The sequence below is a fragment of the Emydura macquarii genome, unplaced genomic scaffold (assembly GCF_026122565.2).
Source record: "Emydura macquarii macquarii isolate MOO-44397 ecotype Brisbane River unplaced genomic scaffold, CSIRO-AGI_Emac_v2 contig_306, whole genome shotgun sequence".
Taxonomy (NCBI): domain Eukaryota; kingdom Metazoa; phylum Chordata; order Testudines; family Chelidae; genus Emydura; species Emydura macquarii.
In genome coordinates this window covers 14,469,223-14,486,495 of record NW_027130443.1, presented here as the reverse complement: position 1 = coordinate 14,486,495, position 17,273 = coordinate 14,469,223, and the positions used below count along the sequence as shown (strand labels likewise).

The 17,273-nt window shown below is 65.4% G+C and overlaps 1 protein-coding gene across 2 annotated transcripts in view; it reads left to right on the top strand.

The window, feature by feature from the left end:
- The window catches only part of PIK3R2 (phosphoinositide-3-kinase regulatory subunit 2), a 30,575-nt gene extending 13,680 nt beyond the window's left edge, over positions 1-16,895 (top strand). The window contains exons 3-16 of one of the 2 annotated variants that reach the window (XM_067560992.1): positions 6,711-6,803; positions 7,344-7,406; positions 8,848-8,979; positions 9,161-9,362; positions 9,689-9,774; positions 10,224-10,329; positions 10,528-10,626; positions 11,083-11,263; positions 12,036-12,161; positions 12,464-12,606; positions 12,903-13,079; positions 13,360-13,431; positions 14,073-14,243; positions 14,787-16,895. In XM_067560992.1, the coding sequence (XP_067417093.1) occupies positions 6,711-6,803; positions 7,344-7,406; positions 8,848-8,979; positions 9,161-9,362; positions 9,689-9,774; positions 10,224-10,329; positions 10,528-10,626; positions 11,083-11,263; positions 12,036-12,161; positions 12,464-12,606; positions 12,903-13,079; positions 13,360-13,431; positions 14,073-14,243; positions 14,787-14,979 (1,844 nt within the window). In that variant the 3' untranslated portion in view covers positions 14,980-16,895. Of the gene's footprint in view, positions 1-6,710; positions 6,804-7,343; positions 7,407-8,847; positions 8,980-9,160; positions 9,363-9,688; positions 9,775-10,223; positions 10,330-10,527; positions 10,627-11,082; positions 11,264-12,035; positions 12,162-12,463; positions 12,607-12,902; positions 13,296-13,359; positions 13,432-14,072; positions 14,244-14,786 lie in introns of those variants that run through there. The other variant, XM_067560996.1, reaches the window with a different exon arrangement.
- The last annotated feature ends 378 nt before the right edge of the window (positions 16,896-17,273 follow it).

Below are 17,273 nucleotides of genomic sequence, written 5' to 3'. Positions count from 1 at the left end.
CTCCCTAGTGGTTAGAGCAGCAGGCGGGTCAGAACTCCCAGGTTTCAGCCCAGTTGTGACCATCAGCTCTCAGCCTCTCGTGCTCAGCCCCTTCCCCGCCCACCTGAGCAAACAGGCTCTGCCTTCCAGGACGGCTGAAGGCCAGCGGGAGGCGCTGAGAGTGCAGATGCATCAGTGATAAAACCCCCAGCTCTGGGGAGGTGCGGGCTGGCACCCCCCCCCACCCACACACACACACACACACACACACACACACACCCAGCAATGCTGCTCATCCGGGCTCGCAGCTTGTAGCAGAAGCTGGGGAAGCACCACATGAGCCCTTTCCCTCACCCCATGGCCTCTAATCCCAGCCAGGCGGGATCCAGGGGCTCCAGGGGGCTGTGTGAGATGCAAGTCACGGGATGGATTTCAGTCCTGGGGCAGAGTGGGCTCTGCAAGCATCCTCTCTGCTTTGGCAGGATCCTAGAGCTGCTGGGCCTGCCAGCCCTGCCTGCCGCAGGAGGTGTCGTGCACATCCAGCCCCCTCGCCTGGAGCGTGTGCAAGTGCTGATAGCCGGTGTGGCCAGGGCTGCACAGACGGCCTTTGCCACCTGGGTTTTCAGCCGTTCTAGCAGACACACTGCAGTGCGGCCAGCCAGTGCCCGGGGCCTCGGTGGTGTGAGAAGTGCCCCGTGCAGTACCGTGTCTGTGTGGTACCGCCGGGGCTGGCCAGCAGGACTCTGCCGACGGGGCTGTGGTGGCCCCTCACCTGCAGGGGCTATTTCCAGCCAAGAGCAGGGAAGGATGCTTTTCTGTTAACCCCTGCTCGGCGCTGGGGAGGCTTCAGCTGCGTCACTGCACCCAGGCCTGGGCGCCGCACGCTAGGAAGGATGCAGACAAATGGGAAAGAGTCCGGAGGAGAGCGACAAAAATAAAACTTCTGGCAAACCTGACCTCGCAGGAAGGGTTAAATACGCGGGGCCCGTCCAGTCTGTGGGGGGCCCGGATAAGTCTGCACGTGTTCCAACGGGGGGTGATGCGTCGTTCTCCATGGCCACGGGAGGTCGGGCGAGAAGCAATGGGTTCAATGTGCAGCCGGGGCGGCTCAGGTGAGACGCTAGGAAACCCTTTCTAAGGGTCGGTGCGCGCTGGACGAGGCTCCCAAGGGAGGTTGTGGAATCCCCTCGCTGGAGATTTAAGAACAGGTCGGACAAACGCCTGCCTGGGCTGGCCTAGGGTTCAAGGCAGGGGGCTGGACTTAGTGACCCCTCGAGCTCCCTTCCCGCCCCATGTTTCTGTGAGTCTCTCTCCGCATCGGTGTGTTTCAGCGCCAAGGAGGAATCTGTCCTGATCTAAGCGCTCCCAGGTGCCTTCCTTTCCAGCTGGGTTTCTCTCGCTCAGAGCGTGGCAGAGTCACAGATTCAGGATTCCCCCCTCGTGGAAAAAAGCCCTGACCCACCCCACCTGCTTCTCCTCCCGTGGGGGTGCCCGGCACAGCTCCCTGCCGCTCGCCTGTCGGCCCCGCTGATGCATAGGACGGGCTGTGGGCAAAAAGAGAACAGTCATTGTCTGAAAAGCATTTCTTCCAGTCGGAGCCACTTGCTTGTCTGCCTGGCACCGTGCCCCGCCTCCAGCGAGTGCTGGGTGGCCCTGGAGGCTGGGCGCTCTCCCCAGGGGTGTCTCGCTGGAGGGCTGGTCTCAGGCCCTGAGCACCTGTGACCTGCTCTGCCTCCCTCTGGAGAAGCTGGTCACGGCGTGGGATGGGCTGGGACTTGGGGGAAGAGGGCTCAGTTCCCAGGCCTGCCACTGGTGGCCTGTGTGACCTTGGGGAAGTCACTTGATCCCTGTGTGCCTCAGTTCCCATCTGCGGTGGGGATGACAACCCCTCCCTTCACCGAGTGTGGTTAGGGGGAAGTTCTTTGAGGCCCTGACTGTCCCTTGCCATGGACTGGCACAGCAGGGTCCCTGGATGCTTCGCTGATGCAAGTAACAAAGAATTGCCTGGAAAATTCAAGTCTGTGGTTTGTGTGCAAATGTGAACCCTTCTCGTGTGTCAGAACCACTGGCTCAGGGCCTGGGACAGGCGGGAGGAGAGGGAAGGCGCCGGGGTCCAGTGGGGGGGAGGACGGGGAAGGAGGAGAGCAGCTGTGGGCCCACGCTGGGCAGCAGAGCACGCCTGGGTGGGGAGAGGGCTGGTGCGAGAGGCGTGGGGAGGGAGGAGCCGTTGCATCAGGAATCCAGGTTTCCCCCCCTTGTGCTGGGCGCTGCCTCTGTCTGCAAAGCTGCTGCTGGTTGAGCTGAGCAGCTCTGCCGACAGCACCTGCGAAGGCTGGGGCCAGGCGCCTCTGGGCACAGGGTTAGGTAATAAAAGGAAAACCTTTCTCTCGGTCTGTGCCTGGGGTCCGAGGCCAGCTGCGTGGGGTTGGCACGTAGCATCCAATGGGGACGGCGTTCAGAAACGCTCCTGCAGAGCGGGACGGTGCTGAGCAGTGCGCTCGGGCTGGCGGTTCCGCATCGGGTACGTTGGCATCCCTGCACGCAGGCCTGGCCCTCGCTGGGCTCCTGCGGGCGGCTCTGTTGGCGTCGCAGGGCAGCGCGGCCTGGTGGAGGTGTGTTCGGGCACCTGGCCTTCCACTCTGTGCACCGAGCGAGCCGGCCAGCCCAGGGGCTCTGTCTAGCACTGTGATGTGGTGGAATGGACGTGACCAAAATCCTGGCCCACCTCGGCTGGAAAACAGGCCAGAAACAGCCTGTGCTTCCAGTCCTGGGCTTGCTGGGCCCGTCAGAGATCAGGGGGCAGGGCGTTGCTGGTCGTCACTTCGGTGCTGGACCCAGCCTGTAGCTGGAGGAAAGCGTGTGCACCCCATTACAAGGAGTGCTGGCTGCTCACCACATCGCAGCCTGGGGCTTTATTTGCGTGGAGATGGGAAAGTGAAGGAGGATCCGGGGAAGCAGCTCTGAGATTCCCCTTGCAATCTAGAGGGGCCGTTCATATCCTATCCTCTCCCCCCAGATGAACTCTTGGTGAGGCGCTTTGCAGAGGAAGAGACTCTCACGTCAACCGTGCGAGCAGGGTGGGCAAATGGGTTAAAGATGAAGACAAACATCTGCTCAGAAATCCACCTTTAGGAGAAGGCCTTTGAAGGATTCGTCTGATCCTGGCGTCGCTGGGAACGCGCAGTGTCACAGGGTAGCCCCAGAGCGACTTTACTTCCCTGGCGCTTCTCTTACACAGCTCGGGAATTGTCCCGTCCAGGGGCTGGAGCCAGGATTCCTGGGTGGACAAGCCCCTTAACCCCTCGGTGCATTCGGACAGGCTGTGGGGAGAGAAGTGAGTTAGGGCCCTCGGATGAAAGGCTGGGCTGCCTTCATGGGCTTTGGTGGAACAGGGAGGGCAGAAGAGAGCTGAGGGGACTGATTTCTTCACACTGCGTCTGGTGAGAGGGGCAGCCCTGCCGGGCCAGGGTCACAGAGGTGCCTGAATGGGTGCTGCTGGTGTCTGTGAGGCAGCGGGCAGCCTGAGGATGTTTCCGCAGCCGCCCTGCCTGCGATGTGAGCGGCCCTTGACTCCCCAGCCCGAAGGCCCAGCAGGCAGGAGAGCCGCCGCCTTGGTGCAGGCTGCAGCTGCCTGCCGAAGCAGCACGTTCCCGGCCGGCCAGGTGGAGAGGCGCACTCTTGTTTGGCCCTTCCAGAGAGGCAGGCCTGGCAGCTGCCAGCCCCCTGCTCCCCAAGCAGCTCAGCTGCTGCACTAGCTCTGCCCCTCCCCAGCAAGGGCGCAGTTCGCCCAGCAGACCCCTGGGCTGTGCCGATCTCCCTGGCGTCCATAGGGAACCCCTCCTCCGAGCGCCTCCAGCCAGGCCCCTGGGTGACGCAGCCATGCTCCTGAGCCGTTCGGTGGGCTTCCCTCCGGCTTCAATAGCCCCGGGCCTGAGTCTGTGACTCCCTCCCTGCGCTTTGGAGGGGAAATGGGGGCCTTAAGCTGCCTTTTGCTCCCTCCGTGTATTCTGCGCAAGGCCCTTCCCCCAGGCCCCAGTCGAGCAGCCCTGGGGCGGCTCTGAGTTACACTCTGCTTTCCACGGCCCGAAGGGCCTTAGCGAGCAGAGAAAGCTGCAGCGTGGCCTCAAGGACTGTTTGCACCCACATTCAGGCTCCTTTTTTCTGCCTGATCTCCCCCTGCAGCCCTCCCTCCTTGCTTCTTGCTCTCATCACCGCTCGATTTGGAGCCGTCGGGGCCTGAAATCTCAGAAGGCACCAGGCACGTGTGTGAACACTGCATCCCGCCTGCAGAGGCCTGCCCCAGAGCAATGGGACGCCGAATGCCTGCGTCCGTGTCCCAGGAGTTCAGGCGCTAGGGGGCTGCAGTGCAGAGCCCCCACTATGGTCACCACCCCGGGCCCTCCTAAGCGCACCCCAGGCCGGGCACTTGGTCTTTGCCTTTCCCACGTTCTGCCGCGGCTGCTGGCAGGCTGCCGTCCCCTCCTGGTGCAAAGGGAAGCACTGAGCAGCTGGGGAGCTGCGCCTAACGCCTCTCCTGGGAGCAAGGCAGGCGTGGTCAGGGCGCTGCCTCTCCCCCTGTCTGCAAGCTCAGCTGAGGGGCTTGGAGACCCTGACAAAGGGCCATAAGCCATTCCTGGTCTTGGGCCAAGGGCCTCAGCGTCTGAAATGAGGAATGCTGGCAGTAAAGGAGACCAGCGCCGCCCCAGCGGGTCAGCGGGCTCAGCTGTGCTGCACCCTGGGAGCAGCGGGGGAGAGTTTCTGGCCCCTGGATGTTCGAATGTAGGGACTGTCTGTGGGAGCGGCCGGCCTGGGGCCAGCAGCAGGGCTGATGGATGCAGGGGGCCGGTCCGCAGTGAGCGCAGGAACTCCAGTGTGCAGCTGTGTGCAGCTGGGCAGCCGGCGACACTGCAGCTGTGGAGCTGGCTGGTGGCTGACTCGGCTGAATGCAGGGAGCCGCAGTGCCTAGCGGGGCCCAGAAGGACAAGTCCCACAGTGACCCTGCCTTCCCAGCTCCAGTTAATGCAGCCCCAGCCACACTCCTGGCCCTGGGGCCTTTTCTCTGGGATGGCCGGGCCCTGCGATCTTCAGCCTGCCCATCACAGACGCTGCAGGTGCCAGCGTGCATGGGGGTTTCATGCGGAGACCTGTAACGGCTGTGGGCCCTGCTTCCACACCGGGCCCTGGCCAGTCGCCCGCATGTGACCCCTGCATACCCGGGAGCGTTGCAGGTGACGTGAGCAGTGCAGGGTCTCCTTGCTGCCCCGCTGACCACGTCTGGATGCAGGTCCCTGTTAGCTGCGCCGTGGAGTGGGGGACGGTCTGCGGGACTCTGCCGTGCAGCCCCCAACCCGAGAGCAGAGGGCAGGGCTGACAGCTCTGGCTGGGCTGGAGCCGGGCTGCACAAACCAGCTCGCCCCACTTAGTTCAGCTTAGCCCCTGTGTGTCAGTCGCATGATAAACTGGTCCCGGTGCGGGGCTCCCCTGGCTGACCCGGCAGTCCCTGGGCCTGGCTCTGCAGCCAGCGCTGGCTGCGTGCAGCGCTGCACCAGGACACTGGCGCTGCTGCCTGGGGGCGGCAAAGGGCCAGTCTCCATGTTTAACAAGCGATCCAGGCAAGGAATGTGCTGACATGGCATTCTCTGAATGGGAGATTAATCCCGGCTCCCCGCAGCCAGCTGCTGGGCCCCCCCCCCCCCCCCCCCCCCCCCCCCCCCACTCCCCAGTGGCCAGGTCCAGCCCAGATCATTCAGAAAGAGAAACAGTTTGCTGCATTAACCCTTCCTGTGCCTGGCCGAGTCAGGCTGGCAGGAGTTTTCCGGAGTCTCTCTCCCCCTGGCTGGGACTGGATTAATTCTTCACCCTGCAGGGCCAGTGGCTCTCAGGACTGAAGCTGGGGGCGGCAACATGAAAGGGAGAGGGTTTATCCTTCCCCCAGAACGCCCCCTCCCTCCTGCCTTCACAGCCTTTTGCTAGTTTAAAACTTCTCCCAGTGAGCCCCCGCTAACGGGAGAGACCCGCAGCGCACCCAGGGCAGCAGCTGGCCAGGGGTCGGAGCCAGGCCCAGCCTGGGCGACCTGCAGGGCTGCCGTGTTCAGTCCAGCTCTGTCGCAGGATGTGTGCATGCCTCGCCCCCGCAGGAGCTGCAGGGAATTCTGTCCTGCTTGCAAAGGACTTGTAGCTTTGCCCTCTGCTGGGAAACGGCTGGAGCAGCTTGGGTTCCTCTCCTCCCCTGCCCCAGGCAGTCTCAGGGGAACCAAACTTAGCCCTCCCCTGAGACCAGCCCCCCAGCGTGAGAATTCCCGGCCAGGGCCCTTCCTGCCCTGCTCTCCTTGCCCCAGAGCTCCCTTCCGGAGCCCATACGGACTGAATGCAGCCCCACGGTGCCTGCAGGCCCCAGCCCGGATCGGGGCCCCGTTGTGCCAGGCCCTGGGCAGGCAGGACGAGACTTTCTCTGCTCCAAAGCGCTTGCACCCAGGGCACCATGTGGGCTGCGGCACCTTCATTCGTGGAGTCCCTGCCGAACAAGCCCCCTGCCCCTGGGTGCTGCAGCACAGGGGTCACCCCTCCATGGCGGGCGGGCTGGGGCAGGCTGTGCTGGCTGCGGGCCCAGCCAGGCCTGGGCAGGGGTCTGGAATCAATCCGTGGGATCAGAGTTAGAGACACGCCTCAGCAAAGCCCCCTGCCTGGCTGTGGGGGTCTAATCACCCGCTCTCCCCTGCTGTCTCCATCAGGATGGCCGCTCCCGGACTTGTCGGAGCAGTTCACCCCTCCTGAAATCGCCCCCCCGCTTCTGCTGAGGCTGGTGGAAGCCATCGAGAAGAAAGGTAAGAGCGGGAGGGGAGCGGATTGGTGCCATGAGGGAGCAAAGGGGTTAATGTCTGGGGCAGCATGCACTGTTAACCCTTCTCGCCCGTGCCCTGCCGGAGCCGTGGAGCCAGGCAGCCCAGGATGGTTCAGTCTCCCCCCCGGCAGCCCAACTGGTGCCGCCTCTTGCAAGCAAGGCAGCGTGAACTGGCTGGGTGACTCCTGGCCCAGCGTGGGAACAGCTGGGCTGTCAGGCCAGGGAGGCTGGGATCCGGGCTGTGTCTGACGTTGAGTCCCCTGGAGGCCAGAGCGTAGGCTGGGTTTCCCGGTGGCATCATCTCTGGGGAAAACGGCGAACGCGCCATCTCTGGAGTCAGGTCACATGGCCGGAGCCGAGGCTGGGTAGCCCTGCTCTGCTGGGATGTGGCTGTGTGCCCAGAACGGGTCTAGCGTTCCCGGCCCGGGGCTGGACTCGGTTTGGTTAATGACCACGGTGGTGCAGGCGTGGAGATGATCAGCGCTACTGAAGTGCTGATATAAACCGTCCTGCACGTCCCCAGGCTTGGACAGCGAGATGTTATACAGGACGTCTGGCTCGGAGCTGAGACCAGCACTGAAGACCGGTAAGAACCAGTTCTGGGGGAGAGGGGGAGGAATTGGTTCAGATGGATCAGATTAGTGGATGTGACCGTGCCAGCAGCAGTGGAATCCAGGCAGCGCTTGTCTTCCCTCTCCGGCCAGCCGGCTGCCTGGGCGAGGAGGTGCCCATCCTCTGGCTGCGTTCGAGTAGCGGCACGTGAGGGAAGCCAGCGAGTGTCGCTTTTGAGAAGGTTGCAGGTTTCTGCAGCTTTGCAGAAGGAGGCGGCGTCTCTGCAAGGGGCCCTGGAACAGGGTTTCGCTCTTTGGTCGCTGGACTTGGAACTGGTGTCGCAAACCAGCTCCTCACGTGGCTCTCCCGCTACAGACTGCTTTGTCGGCCGGATCCCCCCACCAGCCAACTCCGTTTCCCTTGCCTGCTGTCTTGGCAAACAGCTGGTGCAGCTTCCTCAGCTCCGGGCTGGAACAAACCGCGAATAAGTCAGAGGGACGGAGCGGTTGGGCTCAGCCGTGTTGCTTGAGCTCCAGGCTCCTGGTGCAGCTGGCTCGCTGCCTGCACGTGCGGCCGCATGGCAGCTGACCTCGCTGTGCCGGCTTCCCTCGGGCTGGCCTTTGCAGGCCGGGTTTTGGGAGGATAATATTTTGCCCTTTTCCATGAAAGCTCTTCACAGCCCTACGCTGAAGGGGCAGTCAGCGTAAAATGGCACTGCCTCTGGACAGGGTTTTACCTGCTCCTCTTACAAGGGCTGCTCAGGCCCCATGGGACTGGGAGAGATGGAGGGAGAGTCTCCAGAGTTTGTTTTATGCTGCAGGAGGGAGAGAAACTTAGACTGAAATGTCCTGCACAGCCAGGCAGCTTCCTGGGACAGAGGGTGGGGGGCTCAGAGGCAGGGGGTGCGTGTGTGTTTGGGGCCCAGGGAGCGATGGTATCTGAAGTAACTTAACTCGTATTAACTACTCTTCGGGATCGGCTGGTGTTCCCGGTGCAGGGACCCTGCCCCGTACTGCGGGGCAGCCGTCTGGGGGCTGCTGTTGCTGTGTTGTCCCAGGGCTGCCTGATCCTCTTCTCTGGGCAGGGGTCTAAAAACACAAAGGACCCAAACCATGTGCACCAGACCCCTTCCAGGCAGAGCCAGGGCTGGGAGTGAGTTTGTGTTGGGCTGCGAGGCGGAGCCGAGGTCAGTTACAGCGCTAGGCCTGTGTGCGGGTCGGGGGAGCCCCTGGGGATGCCAATCAGAGAACATGGCTGTCTCTGGCAGCTGGGCCCTCAGACAGACCCTTCGCCCCGCCACCTGCTACGCCCCAGCCGCAGCCGCTGCTGCAGATCCTGGGGTTTCTCGTGCCCCCGAGTTCCGCGCTGGGGAAACGCCAGGTACATCCTTTAATGCTGCACTGGCCAGCGAGCGCCTGGGGGCTGCCGTGCGTGAGCCCCGGCACCGGCTGGAAGGGTCTGTTCGCTCTGTGCAGATTGGGCGCCGGGCGACGTGGAGCCGTTTGACGTGCATTCCCTGGGCGAGGGGCTGCTGGGCTTCCTGCAGGACCTGCCTGCTCCCGTGGTCCCGGTGTCTGTGCATGGCGAGATCCTGCGCATCCTGCAAGGTAAGGGCTGCGCTCCGGGAGGCAGGGGAGGTAGGGCTGGGCGTTGGTGGGTGTTAAGGGCTCCAGGGCCCGGTCAGTGTTAACCCAGTGCACCGGTGGATTACAGTGCAGCTCTGGGCACTCTGGAGAGCGAGGCGGGCCCAGCCCCTGCCCTTGCAGCATGTCTCTTGTTTCTCTCCAGAGATCCCGCAGCCGGACGCCTGCAGGAAGCAGCTGCTGCTGGCGCTGGAGTCTCCTGCGGTCCCGCTCCAGAACCTGCTCACCCTGCAGTTCCTGCTCCAGCACCTGGCGAGGGTGGCCCAGCAGGCTGAGAGCAACGGCCTCCACCCTCGGGCCCTGGGCGAGATCTTCGGCCCTCTGCTGCTCAGGCTGCCTGGCGCCAGGTGTGTGGGGCGGGGGCTTGGTTTCACCAGTGCAAGACCTGGGCAAGACCTGGCCGGCAGCGCTCTGCCCCTGCTGCCACGAGCCGGGCCTCTGAGCTGGGGAGTCCAGGAGCCCCGAGTGCAGCTGGGGGGCCGTGCACTCGCCCCTCCGCGTAGCCAGGCTTTGCAGGCAGCGACCAATGGCCTTGCCCCATCTCCCCCAGACCACGCTGCCTCCTGAGAGCACCCCAGAGCCGTGGGGAGCGGGGGCAATGGACTCCCCTCCTCCCCGGCTCTGCGTGGGCCTCTCTCCCGCTTGCTGATCTCTGGTTCCTGTCTCCCCGCAGCTCGGAGCTGAGCCACGATTTCTCCAGGCTGTTCCTGGAGACGCTGCTGCAGGCGAAGGACTCGGAGCCGGAACAGGTGCCTCCAGGTACTGATCCCCCCCAGCTGCCGCGCCTGGTGACCCGGCCTCCCCAGGCTGCTGTTTGCTCGCTCCCTGCCGTGGGACGGGTGAGGCCATTCAGGCTCCTGCCAGGGCTGCGTGTTTGGCTCCTTCCCTAGAGCCCGTGGCGTTAACCGGCCTGGCCGGGGGAGAGGCCTGAGTTGGGAGGGGCACAGAGACGATCTCTGGCCGGTGGGGGGCGCTGCCGTCGCCTGGGCCCTGCCTGGAGGACGCTGCCTTCGGGGCTCTCAAGTCAGCACCCCCAGCACCGCTGCAGTTCTGTGCCCGTTCCGGGCCGCGCCGGGCAGCCGAGAGCAGGGCCTGAGGCGTGTGTCCCGGGGCGGGCGGTGTCGTCACTCGGCCCGAAGGGGGTACCCGGGGGCTGGAGCGTGGCCCCAGCACAGCCCTGCTCCAGTGGCCACCTGGCTCTCTTCCAGCTCTGCCTCCAAAGCCCTCGAAGCCTCGGCCCAGTGTCCCCAGCCTGGCCCCCGGGAGCAGCGCGCCCTTGCAGGAGGCGGAGTGGTATTGGGGCGACATTTCCAGGTAACGCCGAGCCCCTGCCCCGGGAGCCGTTAGATCCCAGGGCCCTGCCCGTTGGGGGCAGAGTGGGGGCCGAGCGGGGTCAGACTGGCCCTGGGGGTGGCTCTGAGCGGGTCCCTGGGCTCCATTGCCCCATGGGCGGGGCGGGGGTGGGGGGGGGAGTTCTGCCGGCTGTGACCCCGGCTGCCCTGTCCCCTGCAGGGAGGAGGTGAACGAGAAGCTGCGCGACACGCCGGATGGCACCTTCCTGGTCCGCGATGCCTCCAGCAAGATCCAGGGCGAGTACACGCTCACGCTGAGGTAAGCGCGCCCCACGGGGGCCGTCAGCCCTGGGGGGGCCGGCTGGGCTTTGCCTGGCGCGGGCGCGTGGCCTGAGCCCCGCCCGTCCCCGGGGTGAGGGTGCTCTGGGCCCAAACCGAGGTGGAGAACACGGATCACCCGCCCAGGCAGACTCGCCCGCTGCCCCCTTCTTTGAGTGGGGCCGGGGGCACAATGTCCTGCTGGGGGAGGGGAGGAGTGTGACTTCTGCCGCAGGGGTGGGGGTGGTCGTCCCTGCCCCTGCCCCGTGCCCAGCCTCCATCGCTCCCGGGTGCCGGTTTCTGCCAGGTTAGTGCTGGCTGCCCCGAGCCCCCGGAGGCTGAAGATCCTCGTGGCCGGAGCACGGGGACAGGTCACTGGCCTGCTGCTCCCCGGGGGTGTCACGAGCCGGTCTCCACCGGGCACTGAGCCTCTCCCGGGGCCGCTTCCGCCCTGCAGGAAAGGTGGGAACAACAAGCTGATCAAGATCTTCCACCGGGAGGGGAAATACGGCTTCTCGGAGCCCCTGACCTTTGGCTCGGTGGTGGAGCTCATCAACCACTACCGGCACGAGTCGCTGGCCCAGTACAACGCGAAGCTGGACACCAGGCTGCTCTACCCCATCTCCAAGTACCAGCAGGTGAGCCTGGCTGCGGGGTCTGGGTGCCCCAGGGGAAGGGCTGCCCCGGCTCCAAGCTGCGCGGTTGGCGCAGATACTGTGAAGCTGCCCGACCCTGCTCCCCGCGCCACACGCCGGCCTGTGTCTGATTCTGAGCACCGGGGCAGTGATGCCCGGCCCTATGGCAAGCCCGTGGGACTCCATCCTGCGAACGGGGCAATGCTGGATGCCTGGGGCCTGGCTGAGTGGCAGCAGGTCCTCCCGCCTCCCTGGAGCGTGCCAGGCGTGGCTGCTCCGGCTGAGGTTCCTTGGCCAGGGAGCTCCCGGCCCAGCTGCGTCCCCTGCTCGGCAGCTGGCTCGGCCCCAGCCTGACACTGACGTCCCAGGGGTCGTGGCTGGGGCGGTGACCTGGGGCTGCCCAAACCATCCCCTGTGCGAGCGAGAGCGCAGCCTGGAGATGGCCAGCGGAGGGCCAGATGACAGGCAGGGGCCTGCTGGGGGCCCCCCACTCCCAGGTAGCCCCGTCCTGTCCTCAAAGCGGGGGGGCTCCAAGCAGCTGGGCACAGGGCCCCCTGGTCCCGGGCTGTGTCTCATCCTTCCTGGTGCCCCGGGGAGCTCCCCTGATCCTGCCCCTCCCCACCCCAGCTCCTTTCCTGGGACGCCCCAGCAGGGTGGGCTGGGCCGATGCCCTGCAGTGAGACTGGAAGTGCCCGGGCATCCTGCTCAGATGGTGGGGGGGGGAGGGCGAGAGCAGCGCCTGGCTCTGACTAGCCGTGGGGCCCCCTGTGCGCAGGACCAGGTGGTGAAGGAGGACAGCGTGGAAGCCGTGGGGGAGCAGCTGAAGGTCTATCACCAGCAATTCCAGGACAAGAGCCGGGAGTACGACCTGCTGTATGAGGAGTATACGCGCACCTCGCAGGTACCCCGTCTGCAGCCACCTCCCGGGGTGATGCCCGGCACTCCAGCCGGCACAGTGCGGTGCAGGACGCCCGGCGGCTCCTCGCTGCCCGTGGGGCCTGCACGCTCGCTCCTCGCCCTGCTCGCTCGTTTCAGCCCCGGGCAGCCGCGCTGGGAGGGTGGGAGGGCTGGGCACAGTCACCTGCGCCGAGGGGCTCTAGCGCCCGGGGCTGAGGCGTGGCTGGGGGAGCCGGGCTGGGGTCCGAGCACTGCTGGGAAGCCAGGGGTGGGCTGGCGCTCACTCGGCGTTGCCCCTGCCCCCAGGAGCTGCAGATGAAGAGGACGGCGATCGAGGCCTTCAACGAAACCATCAAGATCTTCGAGGAGCAGTGCCAGACGCAGGAGCAGTGCAGCAAGGAGTACATCGAGCGCTTCCGGCGGGAGGGCAACGAGAAGGAGGTGCAGCGGTGAGGCCCCGCATGGCGCTGCCAGGGCCGCCGGCCTCCAGGGCGAGCTCTGCCCCAGCTGGGCGCCCAGATGCCGCGGGGAGGGGCGGGGGCCTGAATGGAGCAGGGCTGGTTCCTTTGCAAAGCACGGTTTCCCTTTCGTTCCCGCAGCCCTGCCCTGCTGCCGCTGCCACCGCCCTCCCTCCCTCCCTCCCTCCCCTGCCCTGTAGCTCTGCCCCAACGGCAGGGCAGGGCAGCAGCCTTTGGCTCCAGCCTTCGCGCCCGGAGACCCCTGACTCCCGTGGCCTCCCCCACAGGATCCTGATGAACTCGGAGAAGCTGAAGTCGCGCGTCGCCGAGATCCACGACAGCAAGATGAAGCTGGAGCAGGACCTGAAGAAACAGGCCTCGGAGAACCGGGAAATCGACAAGCGCATGAACAGCCTCAAGCCGGATCTGATGCAGCTGCGCAAGCTCCGGGACCAGTACCTGGTGTAGGTGCCGCCCCCTGCCCGGGACCCTCCCTGGCCCCATTCGTCATCTCTCCTTGCCGCTGGCTGGCTCCTGGCCGGGCCGCTAACCTGGCTTGGGGCTGACGCGCCGAGCCTTTGCCCCCGGCCCGTTGCGCCTTCCCTCTGCTGCCTGGGCCGAGCTCAAGGGGCAGCTGGCCCTGCAGCGACCCCCGGCCGTGCCCCGATCCTGCCTGGGTGGCTCACTCCGCAGGGGATGCTGCTCCCTGGCGGTTCAGTTTGTGAACTCCCCTCTCCCCCCCAGCTGGCTGACGCAGAAAGGGACCCGGCAGAAGAAAATCAACGAGTGGCTGGGCATCAAGAACGAGTCTGAGGAGTAAGTTCCCTGCCGCTGCGGTGGCGGCGTCCCAGCCCCATGGCGCGTCTCGGGGAGTGTGGGGGACTGCAGGCTGGTCGGAGCAGCCCTGCCAGCCTGGCCTCGGGGTGCGTGAGGAGTCGCCCGAGGCCGGGCAGTGCAGTGCAGCGCTCTGCAGACGGGCTGTCCCCCGGCACGGGATCTCAGTCAGCGCCGCCGAGACGGGCAGGGACTCGCACAGCGAGGTGAGGGGGGGCTGCGCTGGCGCTGGGACAGGAGCGCCTGGCCCCGGCCCTGTGCTCGCCCCAGGCTGGCTGCAGAGCTCCCTCGCCGGGGTGTCGGGACGGGGCGAGGAGCGCAGCTGCCTGTGTCGTGGGACTGGTGCTGGCACCGATGGTGCGTGGGCCGGAGCTGAGCCTCCGTGCTGGTGGCTCGGGGTGCAGGGGCCAAGCTGACACCAGCCCTGGTGCTGTCAGCCTCCCTCAGGCATGCAGGGGCTGTGGCCTGAGCCCTGGGGACGGTTGAAAGGCCCGGCGGGCTGCGTCGGAAGGTGCTGGCGCCGGGGACTGGGGGCTCACGGGTAGCGCCGCAGCTGCCTAGCCGCCCCCGCAGCAGGCACAGCCTGTGGGGAAGGGCCCGCTCAGCCCCGACTTGCCTTGCAGCCAGTACTCCATGATGGAGGACGAGGAGGAGCTGCCGCACCACGAGGAGCGCACCTGGTACGTGGGGAAGATCAACCGCGTGCAGGCCGAGGAGATGCTGTGTGGCAAGCGCAGCGGCACCTTCCTGATCCGCGAGAGCAGCCAGAAGGGCTGCTACGCCTGCTCCGTGGTGTGAGTGTTGTCGTCCCCCCCCCGCAGGGCTGCAGCCGCGCGGACCCCCCCGACTGCAGGGATCACGTCCCACACACGGGGCTGAAGCGGCTCGGTTACATTCGCTGATAGGAGGCTGGTGGGTTCCTGCAGGGAGGTGGGGGTCTCCCGTCCCCTGCGAGCTGCCCCCCCAGCTCGCACTCAGGTTCCCAAGGGTGTGTCTCATCCGGGCATGCAGGTCGCACACGTCTTGGCCTGGATGCGGGGGCCCCAATCACCTAGCACGGTCCTTCCTTTGCTTCTCCTTCCGGAGGAGCCAGTGCGTTCCCTGGGCTGCGCGGGAGCCGGTGGCAGCGATGGCAGCTCGGGCCGGTGGCTGTCAGACTGGCCGGGCGTGGCGGTGGAGCCCGCGGCACATTGAGTGTGGGTGGTGAGTCTGTTCCAGGGCGGTGTGGTGGCCCGTGCAGTGTGTCTTGCCTGGCTTGTGGGAGGGGGAGCCTGGGGCTCGTGTCCCCGGCTCCTGGCGGCAGGCATGATAGCTCGTGCGGTTCTGCTTCCCCGCAGGGTGGATGGAGACACCAAGCACTGTGTGATCTACAAGACGGTGACCGGCTACGGCTTTGCCGAGCCCTACAACCTGTACGCGTCCCTGAAGGAGCTGGTTCTGCACTACAAACACATGTCCCTGGTGCAGCACAACGACTCCTTGAACGTCACGCTGGCTCACCCCGTCCTGTCCCAGCCACCTGCCAGATGAGCAACTGGTGCCCAGCACAACGGCTGCCTCCGGCTCCTCCGCAGGGCCGCTGCTTTCCCACTCTGGACTCTGTCCCTTGTCCAGACGACTCTCCTGCCCCTCCAGAGCCTTGGGGGTGTCGTGACCCGTCCTGGTGTCCCGCTCGTTCAGTAGCAGAAGCCCAGCTGGACGCTGACCGATGGGGAGGCGAAGCGGGGCCGTCGTCTTGGCATGGAAAAGCCTCTTGTGACTTCAGCCTTCCGGAGGAGAAATCTGGTCGCTGTCTGATTGCTGGGAGCAGCGTCGCCTGCCCACCCTTTGTCCTTCCCCGTGGGCGGTTTGGTCCCCTCCTCCGCTGTGTATCACCTTAGAGCCCCTTTCCTAGTTCCTGTGTGCGCCGGGGGTCACGGCTCACGTTATAACTGGGGGGCGGCACTCCAGTGTGGGGGCCAGCTCCGGGCATCGCTGAAACCAGTTTCCGTTCTCTCCTTTACCTTCCCTTCAGTAACCCTGTGGGCTGGTGCGAGCGCCACCTTGAGCTACTTAGAAAAGGGAGAACTTGATCATTCGCGTCCGAGGCACCCGGTCTGCCAGGGGAAGGGCGAGGGCAAGGCACTCTGGCTCCTTGGCAGAGATGCCAGGTCTTAGCTGCATGGTCCACAGTCCCTGTAGCCTCGGTGCGTGGCTCGGTTCGATGAGTTAGCTACTAACCAGTCCATCTCGCCTTAGTTGTGCCAGCGAGGCTGTGAAGTGCGGGTCGGTACCGGGGCTTTCCTTGGCCGGGGCTGGAGGATGCACAGCTGTGCTTTTTCCATCGTGTCTGAGGCGTCTCTGCAGGCGTTACTGGTCAAGGCGAACGGTAGCCCTGTAAACAAGGTCGTTTTGTAATCAGTTGCTTACTAGTGCGGACGTGTCTTCAGACATGCAGCTATGCAAACACCCGGGCAGCAACTAACCAGCGCAGCCCTGGTCCTGGGGAGAACGTGGAGCAGGAGGGGCTGGAGTCTCTGACTGCGAGCCCCACGCAAACAATGCAATGGAAGGATGGGAACTGGCCCCGGCTCGGCACACAGCAGTGTATATGCATGATGTAGATCTATGTATGCGAAGCACTTATAACCACGAGTACGGTGCAGGAGTGAGCCCAGCTCTGCGGGTGTCCTTATATCCCAGTCCTTTATTACGAGAGAGGGAGAACTGCAGTGTTCCCTCATGCTGCCGAGCCAGGCAGCTGGGCCGGCCTGGGGCTGAGCGCTGTGGGGCGTGGGAGGGGGCCAGCGGCACCTGCCAGCTGAGATGGGGGGGATTCTGTTCAACAAAAAATGGTTTGGGCAGCTTCCTGGTCAGGGTGTGGTACCGCTCTCTCCCTGGGTTAGCGTGTGTCGGGCACCTGCAGGCACCAGCACCCTCTGCCCACGCGTGGCTGCAGCGCCAGGAGGATTGTGGGGTGTTGCTCAGGATCCCAGGACTCCCTCAGAGCTGTGCTTGCCCGGCTCTGGGAAAGGGCTGCATGCTGGCCCTTGATGTGTCTCCAGAGGCCCCGTGTTCCTTGCGAAGCGCTTGAGTTTCACGGTGAGCTTTGTGCGTCTGCGTCCAGGCCTGCAAGGGGGAGGACGAGCTGGGCTGCCAGAGTAAGAGGCGTGCATGTGAGCTGCTGGGGGGTGCGTCCCTCGGCGTGCAGGCCACGTGTGGGTGACGCTGGCCATGGCACTGCTCCCAGCAGCCCTCGCGCACGCACCATCAGCTTTGCTGGTTGGGCCCTGCTGGGCTGGCTTGGCTGCCTCTGGCTCCCCTGGAAACTCCCGGGTGGGTGGGGCCGCGGGAGGCCTGGCTCCGGCTCTCCTGGTGGTTGGGAGTTGCGGGAGCTGATGTGCTGGGTTCACTTGCGGCCCACGCGTGGTGCTGTGAGCACGGGTCTGCGTTCTCACCCACGCACGCTCCGTGCTCTCGGATGAGCCTGCGGCACTGGTGCCTGTGCGGGCTGGCATGGACTCGGGGCTCAGCATCGCCTGGCCTGGCGCTCGGCTGTCTGAGCGTGCTGGACTCTGCGCCATGGGGGTGAAGGGGCTGGAGGACTCGCAGCTGGGCCCAGACACGTGCTGGCCGAAGCAAGCCGCACGTGTGGGGCAGGAAGGGGCTAGATTCAGGCTGAGGCCAGCAGCTCCGCTGGCTGTTACTCCTTCCACCCCCCAGGCCTCTTCGCATTGGATTTGGGGTTCTTGGGAGAAAAACCTTCCTCCTTAAGGAGGGGCAGAGCCAGCAGGTTTGTGGCCAGTGGCTGCAGGGAGTTCAGCCCAGCGTGGTGGCTGGTCAGC